At 41.1% G+C, this 17,815-nt stretch overlaps 1 protein-coding gene across 16 annotated transcripts in view; it reads left to right on the top strand.

The window, feature by feature from the left end:
* ZNF438 (zinc finger protein 438) overlaps positions 1–17,815 on the top strand; it is a 198,962-nt gene that overhangs the window by 103,237 nt on the left and 77,910 nt on the right. For 8 of the 16 annotated variants that reach the window (XM_070381852.1, XM_070381848.1, XM_070381851.1 and 5 more), the window contains one exon: positions 2,687–2,782. The exons of the other annotated variants lie outside the window; for them this stretch is intronic. In XM_070381852.1, coding sequence (XP_070237953.1) covers positions 2,687–2,782 — 96 coding nt within the window. The remainder of the gene's footprint in view (positions 1–2,686; positions 2,783–17,815) is intronic. 16 annotated transcript variants of the gene reach the window in all.

Raw genomic sequence — 17,815 nt, 5'->3', positions numbered from 1 at the left:
GGTACCAGTCCACAGCCTGATAGGAACTGGGCCAGACAGCTGAAGGTCAGCCACAGGCAAGTGAATGAAGCTTCATCTGTGTTTATAGCTTCTTCCCATCGCTCCCATCGAAGAAGGCCATGGCACCCCACTCCAGTACTCTTGCCTGGAAAATCCCATGGACAGAGGAGCCTGGTAGGCTGCAGTCCATGGGGTCACGAAGAGTCAGACACGACTGAGCGACTTCACTTTCACTTTCACTTTCACGCATTGGAGAAGGAAACGGCAACCCACTCCAGTGTTCTTGTCTGGAGAATCCCAGGGACGGGGGAGCCTGGTGGGCTGCTGTCTATGGGGTCACACAGAGTCGGACACGACTGAAGTGACTTAGCAGCAGCAGCAGCAGCAGCATCACTCCCATTATTGGCTGAGCTCAGGAAGGCAAGCTCAGAGCTCCCACTGATTCTGCATTTTGGTGAGCTGTATAATTATTTCATTATATTTCACAATGTAATAATAATAGAAATAAATGTAATGTGTTTAATCACCCAAAAACCATCCGCCTGCCCCATTCTGTCAAAAAATTGTCTTCCCCCAAACCTGTCCCTGATGCTGTAAAGTTTAGGGACCGCCGTTGTAGAGAACCTCTGACTCTGGATATGGAAGCATATCTCTCATGTCCTGGAAGCAAAATAGGGACTTCTTGGGCAGCCTGAGCAGTAGGAAGTCTGAGCAGGGGCTCTGGCAGGGTGCCCCCCCCATTAAACACCCTCATGACAGGAGCTTTTGGGTTTCCAATATTTGCATAAGAAACATTTAGCTCTAGGTCACTGGTACTCTCATGAGCTCTGAACTGAGGGCAAGGAGGCTCTTGTTCTGCTGACCCTCCCCACAGTAGATGAGGATGGTAAACAGTGCTTCAGTTGTCTTGTCACATGGGGGTCATTTTTAATTTGGGTGTCTGGGAGTTGACGATATCTTTCTTGAGCTTGGCATGATTTGTTTTATGAACCTATTACACCACTTCACCCTCATTAGTGTGATCTCTTTTCTCTCACAGCCTGGCAACTTATACAGTAATTTCCCACAGTTTGCATTTAATGGAAGGAGACCATTGTCTGCTCATGGACCAAGTCTAACTCATAATCGTAACTGAAGTTATGTGCCGGAGGAATACGACCTTTAGCTTAAGCATAAAGCGTTTAATAACCACCCACACATGCAATAACATAACCCCAGTTCTGCGGGATTGTGCCAATAGCCAGAGTCACATACACCATACTTATTGGCACATAATTCTCCAGCATCTCATTGAAATTTGAAGCAGTAGTCTAAATTATGCTATGCACTTTAATATTTTTAGCATTAAATTTGATAGTTGCTTCATTTTTCTGGTAGCAACCCATGCCTGCTTCCTGACAGGAGCAGCTATCCTTGCTCTGAATTTGTGCTCGTCTCCTGCCCGTTTCTGCAGCCCCCAACGTCCTCTCTGGGCCCATCCCCTGCTGGTGTTGGTCCATGAGCACCCGCACCCCATCCTCACCCAGGGGAGCCAGCAGATAGGAGATGAAAGGAGTTAGAATTTTAGTTCTCCTGTGACACTGACACCCCAGGTAATCCTGGGGGCTGATGTGGGACGAGAAGGCTGCCAGGGTATCCACACTCAGAACTCTCAAATTTTGCATTAGTTGAACACATTTCTCATCTCTTTGGTGTGTTTTAAATAATTTATGTTTGGCAACAGTGGGCCTTGTTTATTAGATGGCAGAGAATAAATTCAAGATGAGATGTTTTGATGTGACCTGTCTCCTTTAAAAAAGGATTCAACATCACAGATTAAAAAAAAAAAAAAGAACCACTCTCTTGGCTGTTTTGTAATAGTGCTTATGCGACAGCACTTTCTGCTGTGGCCTTGTTTGCCTGTGACAATTTATTGTTGTGTTGTCAATAGCTCCACTTTTTTATTTTAATATATAAAACTTAGGTTTTTCACTAATCATCCAAATGTTTAACCAGATGATGAATGGTCTGCTTAGACTTGAAGGAGCCTGTAGGAGAAAGGGGAGAGAGGAGAAATTAAATCTGTTGAGTACTGTTCTGCACCATGTCCTTTATGTGTCTTTTAGGATCTTAACTCCATTTTACAATGGAGGAATTTGGGCTTGAGAAATGTTTAAAAAAGGAATCTGAGGTCAGAGGTCTAGTCGGTGATAGATCTGGGTTTCAATCCCAAATCTGATCATCTCACTATTTGAACAGCCTGATCCTACAAGCCCATGTGCCTTTTATTGGTTGAGAAAGATCAGTGACTTGAAATTGGAGGTTGGAGGCAGATTTGGGTGTAGTAAGGTTCTCCTTCCCCACTGACAACCAAAGCTGCTCTCAGGTTCAGTTCCCTTGGCTGTCCTACGGGACTAAAACCCGTTTTACTGACCATTTGATACTGTTGTGAGAATAATAAGCTAGTGAATTTCAGTATGATTTTATAGGTATAAAACCCAATGGAAGAAGAGAGATTTTTAAGTCAAGAGAAAAACTAGTAAAAACCTTAAAACATTAAATGAGATGACTTGGACAGATTTTGTGGTATTTCACATCTTAACATTGCTCTATAAAGCTTCCAAAATGACATTTGTCAGTTTTATAATCCCTACCACCGTGATGTGCAAGCTGCATCCCTGAATTAGGTATCTCATCCCTGATTTAGGTATCTCAGGTGCAACGGAGAGAGTCCTGGCAGCATCCCAGGGACCCCCTTTCATTCACCAGAAGAGATGATTCATTTCTGCACCATATCAAACAGGTTTGGACTCTAGTAGATACTGAAGAAATGTTTGTAGCCAGTGAGGACCTGGAAAATTCTCAGGCTGTTGAATAGTCATAGATGTGTCAGACTAGCAATAATGTTAATGTTCTCAGAACAGTTTATATTTTTGAAGTTTTTAGTAAGCCCAAGTATGAAAGTCACATTTTGTAAACGTGCTTTCACAGAATTGCTGTTCAAAAGTGGTTCCAGGTTTCTGGGCACCTTTCATAGATTACAGGATGGTGAATACTGAAAGACAGCTCTGAGCTCTGAGTTGTCATCCAGTTACGCTTCTTTCAAGTATACAGAGAAGAGATAAGAAAGGTAGGGAACTCATTAAGTTATAAGGACAAGACTATGAATGAAGTGTCTGTGAGCCTGGGAAGTACCAAGGTCATGTCCTAGGCTTAACCCAAAGTTTTACCCCATTAAAGCCCTAAGTCTAAAGATAAATGCTTTCAGAAGACCAGCTGAGACCATTGGAAGGATGGTATTAGAACAGTGCTCAGATATGGATCGAGAAGTCTGCACTCAGTCAGCCTTGGAGCAGATGTGTGTAGGACTCTTCCCCATCTGCCACACATCCCAAGAAGGGTCCCTGGTCCTGAGGTGCTGACTCCCACTGACTTCTTGGGCCAACCCTGAACCTGCTTCCTAGGTGTGGTGGCTGGAGGCCTCCAGAATGGGAAAGGAGACCTAGGAAGCAAAGAGTGCACACACACAGCAGACACTGTGGCCCAATTTGGTCCATCGCTATGGACCACATTTGGCTTGTACAGTGTTTGTTTTCAACATGAATAACGTTATTAACTGGTGTTATTCCAACTAGTTTCTAATTGGATTTTCTGTTAACCCCTTTAATGTGCACACCCAGATTTCTGGGTTTTCTGGAAAACTGTAAGATGTGACAGCTTTAGGCCTGCCATTCGAAGTGACTGTCATCCATTAGAGCTAGTGAGGAGCTGCCTCTATGAGATGAGTGAGAACTCTCCAGGTCTCACAACCTACCCCCTGCAACCCCTGCCCTTCACTCTTGGTTTTCTTTAAATAGAATTAAGAGGAAAGTTAAATGTTACCCACTCTGCCATTTGTGTTAAAACTGAAAATAACAGGTTGAGAGGATAGCATGTTTCAATATACCTGAGAGACTGTTATTCTCCTAGGACTATTGTGTGTAACAATGTACCATAAACTGGGTGGCTTTAAACAACAGAAATTTTTACTCTCACTGTTTTGGAGGCAAGAAAACTGAAATCCAGGTGCTGGCAGAGCCCTGCTCCTGCAAAGGCCTCTCGGATCCATAGCTTCAGGTGGCACCACGTGTTCCTTGCTTTGTGGCTGCATCACTCCACCCTCTACCCCATCTTCTCATTACTGTCTTCCCTGTGTCCAGCCTTTCTTCCTGTAAGAACAGCCATCATATTGTAATAGGACCTACCCTATTCCAGGACAGGGCTTCCCTGTTGGCTCAGTGGTAAAGAATCTGCCTGCTAATGCAGGAGACACGGTTTGATCCCTGGGTTGGAAAGATCCCCTGGAGAAAGAAATGGCAACTCACTCCGGTATCTTTGCCTGGAAAAATTCCATGGACAGAGGAGCCTGGCAGGCCAGAGTCCATAGGGTCACGGGCTTACGACCTCAGCATAACATTTTGGGGAACACAATTCAGCCCATAACTGATGGCGTGTTTCTTGGTGGAGCACAGAATAGTTGTTTAAGGGCAGAGGTCCTTGGAACAAAGTACCTGGAGTCATACTTATACCTTGTTTGCTCTCTCATCTGGGCAGTTGCTTACCCATCTCAGTGCCTCCTCGCCCTCATCTGCAAAATGAGGATGAGGGTACCCACCTTCCCCCTCCCACCTTATAGGCTTGAAGTGAAGACAGACCCTATAAAGCCCTTGGAACAGTGCGTGGCACATACTCAGTTTCAATGAACTGAACTATTAATTATCTTCATTGTTATCTGTGTTTACTCAGACACAATTTCTATGCATACAAGGAGTTTCTATGCCAAAAAGCTATTATTTAAGATAGCATTATGAAGCAAACCATGGTGAAAGTAGGAATAAGAGATAGAAATGCTTCATGAAAAAAAGTAAGTCAATAAAAGAGAGTGCGAGAGACTGGAATATTAATACGATTTATTTTTCATACAAATAAAATAATTATAATACATTAATAATGTTTAGCCTCCTCGTGCTGTTGGATTACCTGCATGGCTTCTAGATGCACTTGAAACTGATAAAAGACCCAGATAGGAACTTTAGACTCAGAGGCTCAAACGTTGACTGTGGGCTGGTGAGCACAGTGCCCCGGAGGTGATATTGGAGAGCTTAGTCCAGGAGGAGCATCCAGAGACACAGGACTTCTAAGCATCCCACCTACTTCCTTGGAAGCATCTTATTACTCTCTCCCTCTTTCCCATAAACCCTTGCATTGAAATTATCCTGGTATCCAGGCTCTAGATCAGAGATTGAGGCTAAATAATTATTTACATTTAAACCTTACTTTTCTTTCAAAGGGAACAAATATTTTGAGATACATTATTTTGTTTTTCCACATAACTTTTATGCAAGACAGCCATAAAACTTGAAGTTTATTATAAACTAAGAGCCCTGATAGAGAAGGTTTAAAGAGATGATAAGACTTTTTGAAGTCCCTGGATGAAATTTGTTCTGCAGGTTAGGGGCTATTGGGTTTGTAAAACTATAGAACATATATATATATATATATATATATATATATATATATATAAAAATCTTTCTCAAGGTACACTGCCCTGAAAAATGAGAATATTCAGATAAAATCAAAGTATCTTACCTAAATGGCGAAAGGGACATATGGGTGTATGATTTGCGATTTTATTTTAGTAAAAGAGGTTAGGCTGTTTAATTTTTGGCAAAGAAGTGGTATTGTATCATTCAACTGTTAGTAATTTGGAACACTTCAATTAAATGATGAATTCATCAGAACTCTTTCGGTTGCAAATGCGTGAAGGCCAGCTCAAGCCAGCATATGCAAATCAAAGGAACTTAATTGTTTATATAACTATGGTTTCCAGAGATGCATCTGGCGTCAGGAATGACTGCAGCCAGGAACTCAGATGATCTCAGCTGGACTCTTTCAGCTCTGCCGGTTTCTTTGTTCGTCATTCTCCAGACAGCATGTGATCAGTAAGATGACTGGCCGGCAGCAACTTGGGACTGTCATCTTCCCAGTTTAGCAGACCCAATGGAAAGATAATTCATTGGGCCAAATGCCTCACTACCTGCCTTAAGGAAGATGCGAATCAACTCTCCTTAACCCCATGTGATGAATGATCACTGAGTCCTAGCCAAGGACTTGTATTCCCGGTTCTGCAGTAGAGGGGTGTGTGTGTGCCCAGGGACTGAAGGCCCCCCTTGAGTCTCCTGGAGTGAGAGAGGCTTTCTCCAAAGGAATTCAAAGAAGGGCAATGGAAGCAAGTGCTCAGCAGACCAAAACTATAGTGGCCTCAGACTGTGACACACGATGTGTGAAGTCATGTAAAGACTGTAGGTTCTGATTTTAAGATGCAAAGAATGTTCTGCCTTCTCTTATTACAAAATCCATCCAAAACGAAGGAAATAAAAAATTCCAGCTCTATCTTTGATAAAAGGTAGATGACATCACTAACCCTAATCCACTGACGTGAACAGAAAGTTGTGATGCTGTGACTTAGCAGAGGAAGGTGAAAATCTGAGCTCCCACAGAGAGTAACAGGAAAGGAAACAGTTTTGCCTTGCAGAACCTTGGGAGGTCCTGTGATTACAGTTATCAGGTCAGGCTGGAGGAATAGTTAGAAACACAGACTCAGTTGAAAGTCTGTAAAAGGACCAGTTGGACACACGGGTCCTTGTCTCAACCCAGCTGGATACCCACCTTCCCCAGAGGATGAGACGTTTATTCTCTGGAGATGTTGAGTCTTAAGAGAACCTAGGCTCGGGAACGTGGGAGCTCCGAGAGTGGGGTTACGTAGACATCTGCCCTGCACTTTGAGCACCAGGAGCCAAACTTCTAAGTCCCCATTCAGGTGCTAGGAGTTTCTCTAGAGAAGCTAACTGTTTGCAGAGAAACTCCTTACAGGGGTTCCCCACAGGGAAAACCAGCTGGCTGCTTTTCAATAAAGAGCACCTTCAACAAGCTCAGTCCACAGACAGAGCTGCCATCTTGCTTTGCTAGTAATTTCCCACTTAAATGGAAAAGACAGCCAAAGATCAACAGATATGTGGAAATGCCTCCCATAGGAAAGCAGAAATTAAGAGCAACAGAGAACTCTAAGACAGAACTGTAGAGACAGAAATAGGAAACTTAAGAAATGGACTAGAAGTACTGTCTCTGAAAATGTGAGATTTTGCGTGGATAACAGAGTCCTTTTTAAAAAGGAGAAGAAAAGAAACGAAAATTAAAGAACAAAAAGAAACCCACAAAAATTAAGAATATGATGGTTGAAACAAATTTCTTACAGGGATTGCTTATTTAACTTACGTGCAGAGTGCATCATGTGAAATGCTGAGCTGGATAAAGTACAAACTGTAATCAAGATTTCTGGGAGAAATATCAATAACCTGAGATATGTAGATGATACCACCCTTATGGCAGAAAGCAAAGAACTAAGGAGTCTCTTGATGAAAGTGAAAGAGGAGAGTGAAAAAAGTTGGCTTAAAACTCAACATTCAGAAAACTAAGATCATGGCATCCGGTCCCATCACTTCATGGGAAATAGATGGAGAAACAATGGAAATAGTGAGAGACTTTATTTTCTTGGGCTCCAAAATCACTGCATATGGTGACTGCAGCCATGAATTTAAAAGACACCTTCTCCTTGGAAGGAAAGCTATGACCAACTTAGACAGCATATTCACATTACTTTTCCAACAAAGGTCTGTCTAGTCAAAGCTGTGGTTTTTCCAGTAATCGTGTATGGATGTGAGAGTTGGATTATAAAGAAAGCTGAGCACCGAAGAATTGATGCTTTTGATCTGTGGTATTGGAGAAGACTCTTGAGAGTCCCTTGGACTGCAAGGAGATCCAGTCATTCAATCCTAATAGAAATCAGCCCTAAATATTCATTAGAAGGACTGATGCTGAAGCTGAAACTCCAATACTTTGGCCACCTGATGCGAAGAGCTGACTCATTTGAAAAGACCCTGATGCTGGGAAAGATTGAAGGTGGGAGGAGAAGGGGACGACAGAGAATGAGATGGTTGGATGGCATCACTGAATCAATGGACATGAGTTTGAGCAAGCTCTGGGAGATGGTGAAGGACAGGGAGGCCTGGCATGCTGCAGTCCATGGGGTCACAAAGAGTCAGACATGACTGAGTGACTGAACTGACGGACTGACAGGGATTGACATAATCCAGAAAGTTCAGTCACTCACTTAATCCAAGAGAAAATGGGAGAAAGTTATCAGAGAAATAATACAAGACACTCTCCCAGAATCCAGAGAAAAAAATTGTCATATACAAAGTATTCTGCATAAGAACAAACAAGAGACTTCTCAACATCAGTACTTATGTGTAAACATAAATTTTTGAAACAGTCTCTTAAGGGATAATTTTTATCATTAAAAAAGTTGTGATACTGTGACTTAGCAGAGGAAGGTGAAAATCTTCTTTTACCTCAGAGTTACTGTCAAGTATCTCTAAATAATTTCCTTAGCACATTTAAAATATTCCACTTACAAATTTTACATTATTTAAACTTATTTATATCTTTTATTATAATCTAAAGTATGCCTTCAAATTTGTGTTTTAGAGATTCAGAGTATTTTATGGTGCTTATTTTAGTTCCTTATTGTTTTATTCACTCAACAGATAATTGAATAATCTTTTCTCAAAGCACTGTAAAGTTTATATTCCTTGTTTTGTATGGTAGTGCAACATCTGGTCCATAGCTTTGTAGTCAGTGACAATAAATAACTGATTTAGAAACTCACTGGTATTAAGGTATGTGATAGCATGATCTGCAAAATGTTGGCTGTTTTTTCTTTATCCAGCATATAGTGATTTGAAGTGACAAATGTTTGGCTCTTATTTTTATACGTGTATATTGTTGTCTAGTCGCTATATTGTGTCCAACTCTTTTGCAACCCCATGGACTGTAACCTGCCAGGCTCCTCTGTCCATGGGATTTCCCAGGCAATAATACTAGAGTGGGTTGCCACTTCTTTCTCCAGGGGATCTTCCTGACCCAGAGATTGAACCTAGATCTCCTGCTTGGTAGGCAGATTCTTTACCACTGAACCATCAGGTTATCCTTATACATGTATAAAACTATTAATTATGAGTAACACAATATCTATGTAGGATATTGGGGGTTTTTTTAGTTAAAAAAAATTGGACTATAATTGCTATACAGTGTAGTATTTGTTTCTGCTGTACAGCAGTGTGAATCAGCCATATGTATACATACATCCCCTCCCTCTTGAGCTTCTCTCCCCGCCCACCCTCCAGGCCATCACAGAGCTGAGCTCCCTGTGCTTTACAGCAGCTTCCCACCAGCTATCTGTTTTATACATGGTAGTGTATGTATGTCATTGCTACGCTATTTAAAATAGCCAGGACATGAAAGCAGCCTAAATGTCTGTAGGCAGATCAATCTATAAATAAATTGTGGTACATATATACAGTGGAATACTACTCAGCCATAAAAATGAATGAAATTGGGTCACCTAGAGTCTGTAATGCAGAGTGAAGTCAGAAAGAGAAAAACAAATATTGAATATTAATGAGTTGAGAATGTAGCATGAAATATTACTTTTTGTCTTTTATCAGTGAAGAAGATAGTCTCGAGTGTTATTTTCTTCCAGAAATTAGAAGCATCAAAAGTTAAAATTTAGCAGACATGTTTTCCACATTTTAATTAGTGTGAATTAATTAAAAATTGTTAAAATTAATATTTGAAAAAATAATATTTTTAAGATTCAGTGAATACTGACTGTATAATAAAATATAGTTTTATGGTATTTTTTTAGATGGAAAGTTTTCTCTAAATTGCATTTTGGTTTTTAAAACATTCTGAAATTTAGTTTGTAAATATTACAAAGAATTGAAATTTCTTTTTTTTTTAAATTTTTTTCTTTGTGTTCCTTTTTTTTAAATTTATTTATTTTAATTGGAGGCTAATTACTTTACAATATTGTAGTGGTTTTTGCCATACATTGACATGAATCAGCCATGGTTGTATATGTGTTCCCCATCCTGAACCCCCCTCCCTCTTCCCTCCCCATCCCATCCCTCTGGGTCATCCCAATGCATCAGCCCTGAGTACCCTGTCTCATGCATCAAACCTGGACTGACGATCTGCAATATAGCTCCCCTCTTTTTGGATTAGTTTTGAACGCCTAATGAAATGGAAGGCAGGTTTCTTTTTCCCTTAAAAAGGGCTATATTTTATTCCTTAATGTACTATAATGAGAGCAAAATAATATAGAAAAATCAAGAAATGAAAAAGTGCCAAGATCCTTCTTGCCAATATAACTTTTTAGAATTGTGCTGAGTTGCTTCTGCTGTAAAAACCAGACTCACTTGTCTATTATGGATTCTCCAGGTAATGACATTTTGTAGAGGATTTTTGTAGTTCTTTTGGCTCAGCAAGGTCAAGAATTTTAAATTAGAATTACAGAACTGGAAGGCATCCTCATCTTCATTTTACAAATGAAGGAACTGAAGTCCAGAGGAATCATGATTTATCCAGGGTCACACACTTAATAGTGAAGGTTGGATGAGAATCATGGCCTCCTGGCAGGCAGCTCAGTGATCTTTGTAAAAGACTCTTTGGGTTTATTCTCACCACCATCACATTACATGCAGTGTTCATAATTTATTGTATTAGGCCCAAGTAGCAGGTTATGAGTTTGTGTTTAATTTTCTGAAGCTAAGTGAGCATTTAGAATTAGGAATATTGACAGTGACCAAAAAATAAATAAAAATGGCAAGAAGCGTTTGGAAGATCTCTCATCCAGGGTAGAAGATGTCCCTTGGTTAGACTCTGGCCCTGCTCTCCAGATGAAAATTCTTTGTACATTATTCTCTAGGACCTGAATCTGTCTACTGGAAGGTTCTCTGCTCATCTTCTTCCAAGCCCACAGTTACGTGGTCCTTGAAAAATATACCTCTTTGGGGGCTATTTGGGCATTTCTGGTAGCTCAGCTAGTAAAGAATCCTCCTGCAATGCAGGATACCTGATTTCAATCCTTGTGTTGGGAAGATTCCCTGGAGGAGGGCATGGCAACCCACTCCAGTATTCTTGCCTGTAAAATCCCCATGGACAGAGGAGCTTGGTGGGCTGCAGTCCACGGGGTTGAAATGAGTTGGACATGACTGAGCGACTCAGCATGCAGCACATACTGGGGGCTATGTAACCTTTTTCCCTACTCTCTGACCTTGCAATTTTGGCAGCTTGCACATTGTTTGCAGAGTCAGCCAGCGGCTTAGAGGCAAAGCTTGTGAAGTTTTGGGGCTTGTTGTGCCCTCAGAAACTTTGGCTTCTAATCCGCCTTCTTGTAGTTGACTCCATTTGCCAGTAAGAGAGGGACTGGGTGTCCCAGTCTGGCAGGGACAGTCTCAGTTTATATTAATAGTGCTCATGCATATTAAGTAATAATGCCCTCTTTCACTCTCAAAACTATCCCAGCTTGGACAATAAATTATGTACTGTCACTCTAGCCAAAAGAGCACACCAGAGGATCCCACACCTAATTTATTCCTTTGCTTCCTCTCTGCAATTCCCCTGTCTCTCAACTTACAAGGGTCCTTGGTTGGCCAATTGAAATAGGTTTCATGGGAAGTTCATGTGCTCATCCTGATCTACAGCAAGGCTGACTTCCCTCCATTCAAAATAGAAAATGTAAAAGGCCATTTTTGCTCAAAGCATTTTTCAGTCTCCTCTTTTACTGTGTATAGTCCAGAAGCAGTCAAATTTTCTAACTCTGGGAGCCTCCAGATTTCTGGATTCTCTGCTCCCTTTCAGTTTTGCCCTCAGACCTCTTATTTCTTGCCCATGCAGATTTCTTTCTTGTAAATTCTCAATAAATACAGCAAGTAATAATGTTATTCTAATGTTCTGCTTTCTGTCTCTTTTCCCTTACAGCTATAGGCTTAGTTGGCCTTCCCAGGTGGTGCTAGTGGTAAAGAACCTGCCGCAGTGCAGGTGACCTAAGGGACACTGGTTCGATCCCTCGGTCGGAAAGATCCCCTTGAGGAGGGCATGGCAACCCACTCCAGTATTCTTCCTGGAGAATCTCATGGACAGAGGAGCCTGGTGGGCTATAGTCCACGGGGTCCCAAGGAATCAGACATGACTGAAGCGACTGAGCACACATGCATAGTCTTAGTTAGACACTTGTTGGGCCTTTGAAGCTATCTCATGCATTTTCAGAAATTGAGGTATAATTTACATACAGTAAACACACAGCTTTCAGTTTAATGAGTTTTGACAGTTGTATACCCCCATGTAAACCACCTCCAAGAATAAGATAGAGAACATTTCCATTATCCCTAATGCAAGCCGCTTTCTAGCTATTTCACTTTGATTTGCTCCCTCTGAGGCACAACCACTTTTATGACTTCTGTCACCACGGATTCCTTTCCACAACCCAGCACTTGTATTAATATTAAAAGTTTTGTGACTGGGACTTCCCTGGTTATCCAGGGGTTAAGACTTTGCCTTTCAACGCAGGGGTTGCAAGTTTGATCCCTAGTTGGGGAGCTAAGATCCTACATGCTTCACGGCCAAAAAACTGAAACATAAAAGAGAACAATATTGTAACAAGTTCAATCAAGACTTTAAAAATGGTCCACATCAAAAAAAATCTTTTTTAAACAATTGATTAAAAAAAGAAAATTTGTGACTGTGTGACATGACTGTTTCTATCTTTTCCTTGGTTTCTCTCTTTCCTGCTGCTGGGCCTCTAAGCAGTTCTCATCTATTTTAGATTTTTTGTTTGGCTTGTACTTCACTTAAAGGTAGCAGTTTTTATGTTACTTGGGAAAAGCTAAGTGCTATAGTAAATGAACTACAAAAAACATAATAGCTTCAACCTAATTAAAATATATTTATTGCTATTAAGCAGTACACTGAACGTGTTCTTGATCAATAGATGATGGTCTATATCCTGGACCTTTGAATCCTCCAGCAACTGAGAAAGGAGCAGGAACCCACCTTACCTGCTTCTGAAAAGCCTCAAACTGAGGTCTGACATTCAGTCCCCTCCCACTGATGTTGTTTTGCGGGAAAACTATGCACAAGACCACCTCTGGCACAAGAGAGAAGGGTTTGGAATTGGGGACTCTGGCTTGGCAGCTACTTGGCAATGACAGCTCCATACCATGAACTGAAAGAAAAGTCTGTTAATTGTCTACAGGTAACAAAGGTCAGCGTCAGAACTTTTATTTTCTTTTAGTGACATAATACTGTATTGCTTTTCTTTTTTTGTCATGTTAGTTTGTGTAGTATATCTTTTTATGCTTTTCAAATAAACATTTTAGTATTAGAAAATTTTTAAAAATTGTATTGCAATCTCTATGATATAAATGTTCAAAGCAAAAGCAATTTATTTTCCTTACATTATTCTGGTGAAATTAAAATAATCACTGGCCATAAGCAGATATAATTTAACTCTTAAAAGGTAAAGATCCATGATATCACCATGTCTATTCAGTATTGTACCAGAGATCCTAGCCAGCAGAGTGAAATGTTGCAAGTGGGTGAACCTTAAAAAAAAAAAAAAAAAAGATGTAGGAATGGAAAGGAAGAAAAAAATGGTCACTATTGGTAAATAATAAAGAACAGAAATGGTATGGACCTAACAGAAGCCAAAGATATTAAGAAGAGGTGGCAAGAATACACAGAACTGTACAAAAAAGATCTTCATGACCCAGATCATCACGATGGTGTGATCACTCACCTAGAGCCAGATATCCTGGAATGTGAAGTCAAGTGGGCCTTTGAAAGCATCACTACGAGTAAAGCTAGTGGAGGTGATGGAATTCCAGTTGAGCTCTTTCAAATCCTGAAAGATGATGCTGTGAAAGTGCTACACTCAATATGCCAGCAAATTTGGAAAACTCAGCAGTGGCCACAGGACTGGAAAAGGTCAGTTGTCATTCCAATCCCAAAGAAAGGCAATGCCAAAGAATGCTCAAGCTACCACACAATTGCACTCATCTCACACGCTAGTAAAGTAATGCTCAAAATTCTCCAAGCCAGGCTTCAGCAATATGTGAACTGTGAACTTCCAGATGTTCAAGCTGGTTTTAGAAAAGGCAGAGGAACCAGAGATCAAATTGCCAACATCTGCTGGATCATGGAAAAAGCAAGAGAGTTCCAGAAAAACATCTATTTCTGCTTTATTGACTATGCCAAAGCCTTTGACTGTGTGGATCACAATAAACTGTGGAAAATTCTTCAAGAGATGGGAATACCAGACCCCTGACCTGCCTCTTGAGAAATCTGTATGCAGGTCAGGAAGCAACAGTTAGAACTGGACATGGAACAACAGACTGGTTCCAAATAGGAAAAGGAGTACGTCAAGGCTGTATATTGTCACCCTGCTTATTTAACTTATATGCAGAGTACATCATGAGAAACACTGGGCTGAATGAACCACAAGCTGGAATCAAGATTGCCGGGAGAAATATCAATAACCTCAGATATGCAGATGACACCACCCTTATGGCAGAAAGTGAAGAGGAACTCAAAAGCGTGTTGATGAAGGTGAAAGTGGAGAGTGAAAAAGTTGGCTTAAAACTCAGCATTCAGAAAACCAAGATCATGGCATCTGGCCCTGTCACTTCATGGGAAATAGATGGGGAACAGTGGAAACAGTGTCAGACTTTACTTTTCTGGGTTCCAAAATCACTGCAGATGGTGACTGCAGCCATGAAATTAAAAGACGCTTACTCCTTGGAAGGAAAGTTATGACCAACCTAGATAGCATATTCAAAAGCAGAGACATTACTTTGCCAACAAAGGTTCGTCTAGTCAGGGCTATGGTTTTTCCAGTGGTCATGTATGGATGTGAGAGTTGGACTGTGAAGAAAGCTGAATGCCGAAGAATTGATGCTTTTGAACTGTGGTGTTGGAGAAGACTCTTCAGAGTCCCATGGACTGCAAGGAGATCCAACCAGTCCATTCTAAAGGAGATCAGCCCTGGGATTTCTTTGGAAGGAATGATGCTAAAGCTGAAACTCCAGTACTTTGGCCGCCTCATGTGAAGAGTTGACTCATTGGAAAAGACTCTGATGCTGGGAGGGATTGGGGGCAGGAGGAAAAGGGGATGACAGAGGATGAGATGGCTGGATGGCATCACTGACTCAATGGACGTGAGTTTGAGTGAACTCCGGGAGTTGGTGATGGACAGGGAGGCCTGGTGTGCTGCGATTCATGGGGTTGCAAAGAGTCGGACACTACTGAGCGACTGAACTGATAATTGTCTATGTAGAAATTTTACAGAACTCTGCAGCTAAATTCTTAGCATTAACTAGAGAGTTTAGCGAGGTTTTTGGATACAAGATGAGTATAGAAAAGCCAGTTGCATTTCTGTGGACCGCCAACAAAAAAAAAATAGAGGAGGTAATTTTTAAGAACATTTTATTTTGAAATAATTAACATCCTATAACATCCTAAACATGGTTTAACTTCTCAAGCTAAGAAATTAACATTGATACAATAATGTTAACTGAACTATGCCTTTATTCACATTTTCCTCAGTTTTTCTACCCTTGCCCTTTTCTCTCTTTCGTGATCAAACTCCATGTAACTGTTAACTCTAGTCTATTTCAGTTTACATCAATTTCTTGCTCTTTTCTTTCTAGGACCTGGCACTTGGAAGGACAGTGGTCTGATCTTTTGTAGAATGGACCTCAGTTGGGGTGTTTGTGTGTGTAAGTCACTCAGTCATGTCTGACTCTTTGTGACCCCATGGACTGTAGCTTGCCAGGCTCCTATGTTCATGGAATTCTCCAGGCAGGAATACTGGAGTGGGTAGCACTCCCTTCCCTAGGGGATCTTCCCAACCCAGGGATCAAACCTGGGTCTTCTGCATTGCAGGCATATTCTTTACTGCCTGAGCCACCAGGGAAGGGGTTTGGCTGATGTTTTCTCATGATTGTATCACATCCTGTCCACATGACATCACTAGTGATGTTAATCTTCATCATTTGGTGTTGTCAGGTTTCTCCACAGCAGAGTTACTACAGAAAGGGCAATTTTAAAAATATAAAGTTTTACGATAGAGGCACAATATAAACAGCATTTGAATAAATATAGTGTCAACAACCTTTATTGACAAACATAAACTTTTATCAAAAGACGTTAACTACAAACCAGCTTAATGGAGAGAAACACCGTATTAATGGTTTCTAAAACTCATTGTTGCAAAGATGCTAATTCTCTCAATACACCTAGAATCAAATTCCTAATAGACTTTCGGATTTTAACGTTACTACTACTAACAAAGGTCCATATAGACAAAGCTGTGGTTTTTCCAGTAGTTATGTATGGATGTGAGAGTTGGACCATAAAGAAGGCTGAGTGCTGAAGAATTGATGCTTTTGAACTGTGATGTTGGAGAAGACTCTTGAGAGTCCCTTGGACTGCAAGGAGATCCAACCGGTCAATCCTGAATATTCATTGGAAGGGCTGATGCTGAAGCTGAAACTCCAATACTTTGGACACTTGATACGAAGAGATGACTCATTGGAAAAGACCCTGATTCTGGGAAAGATTGAGGGCAGGACGATAAGGGGACAGTGGGGGACAAGATGATTGGATAGCATCACTGACTCAGTGGACGTGAGTTTGAGTAAGCTTCAGGAGTTGGTGATGAACAGGGAAGCCTGGCATGCTGCAGTCAGTGGGGTCACAAAGAGTCAGACATGACTGAGCAGCTTAACAACAACAATTAGTGTTCATCTTTATTGTTATTTTGGTGATACATAACATTGTAATGATGGCCTTAGAAAGCAGCACTACGAACAAAGCTAGTGAAGGTGATAGAATTCCAGTTGAGCTATTCCAAATCCTGAAAGATGATGCTGTGGAAGTGCTACACTCAATATGCCAGCAAATTTGGAAAACTCAGCAGTGGCCACAGGACTGGAAAAGGTCAGTTGTCATTCCAATCCCAAAGAAAGGCAATGCCAAAGAATGCTCAAGCTACCACACAATTGCACTCATCTCACACGCTAGTAAAGTAATGCTCAAAATTCTCCAAGCCAGGCTTCAGCAATATGTGAACCGTGAACTTCCACATGTTCAAGCTGGTTTTAGAAAAGGCAGAGGAACCAGAGACCAAATTGCCAACATCTGCTGGATCATGGAAAAAGCAAGAGAGTTCCAGAAAAACATCTATTTCTGCTTTATTGACTATGCCAAAGCCTTTGACTGTGTGGATCACAATAAACTGTGGAAAATTCTTCAAGAGATGGGAATACCAGACCCCTGACCTGCCTCTTGAGAAATCTGTATGCAGGTCAGGAAGCAACAGTTAGAACTGGACATGGAACAACAGACTGGTTCCAAATAGGAAAAGGAGTACGTCAAGGCTGTATATTGTCACCCTGTTTATTTAACTTATATGCAGGGTACATCATGAGAAACGCTGGACTGGAAGAAACACAAGCTGGAATCAAGGTTGCCGGGAGAAATATCAATCACATCAGATATGCAGATGACACCACCCTTATGGCAGAAAGTGAAGAGGAACTCAAAAGCATCTTGATGAAAGTGAAAGTGGAGAGTGAAAAAGTTGGCTTAAAGCTCAACATTTAGGAAACGAAGATCATGGCATCTTGTCCCATCACTTCATGGGAAGTAGATGGGGAAACAGTGGAAACAGTGGCAGACTTTATTTTTCTGGGCTCCAAAATCACTGCAGATGGTGACTGCAGCCATGAAATTAAAAGACAGTTACTCCTTGGAAGGAAAGTTATGACCAACCTAGATAGCATATTCAAAAGCAGAGACATTACTTTGCCAACAAAGGTCCGTCTAGTCAAGACTG

This window comes from Bos mutus, chromosome 13 (genome assembly GCF_027580195.1).
Source record: "Bos mutus isolate GX-2022 chromosome 13, NWIPB_WYAK_1.1, whole genome shotgun sequence".
NCBI classification, from domain to species: domain Eukaryota; kingdom Metazoa; phylum Chordata; class Mammalia; order Artiodactyla; family Bovidae; genus Bos; species Bos mutus.
This window is presented reverse-complemented; position numbering and strand designations above follow the sequence as displayed.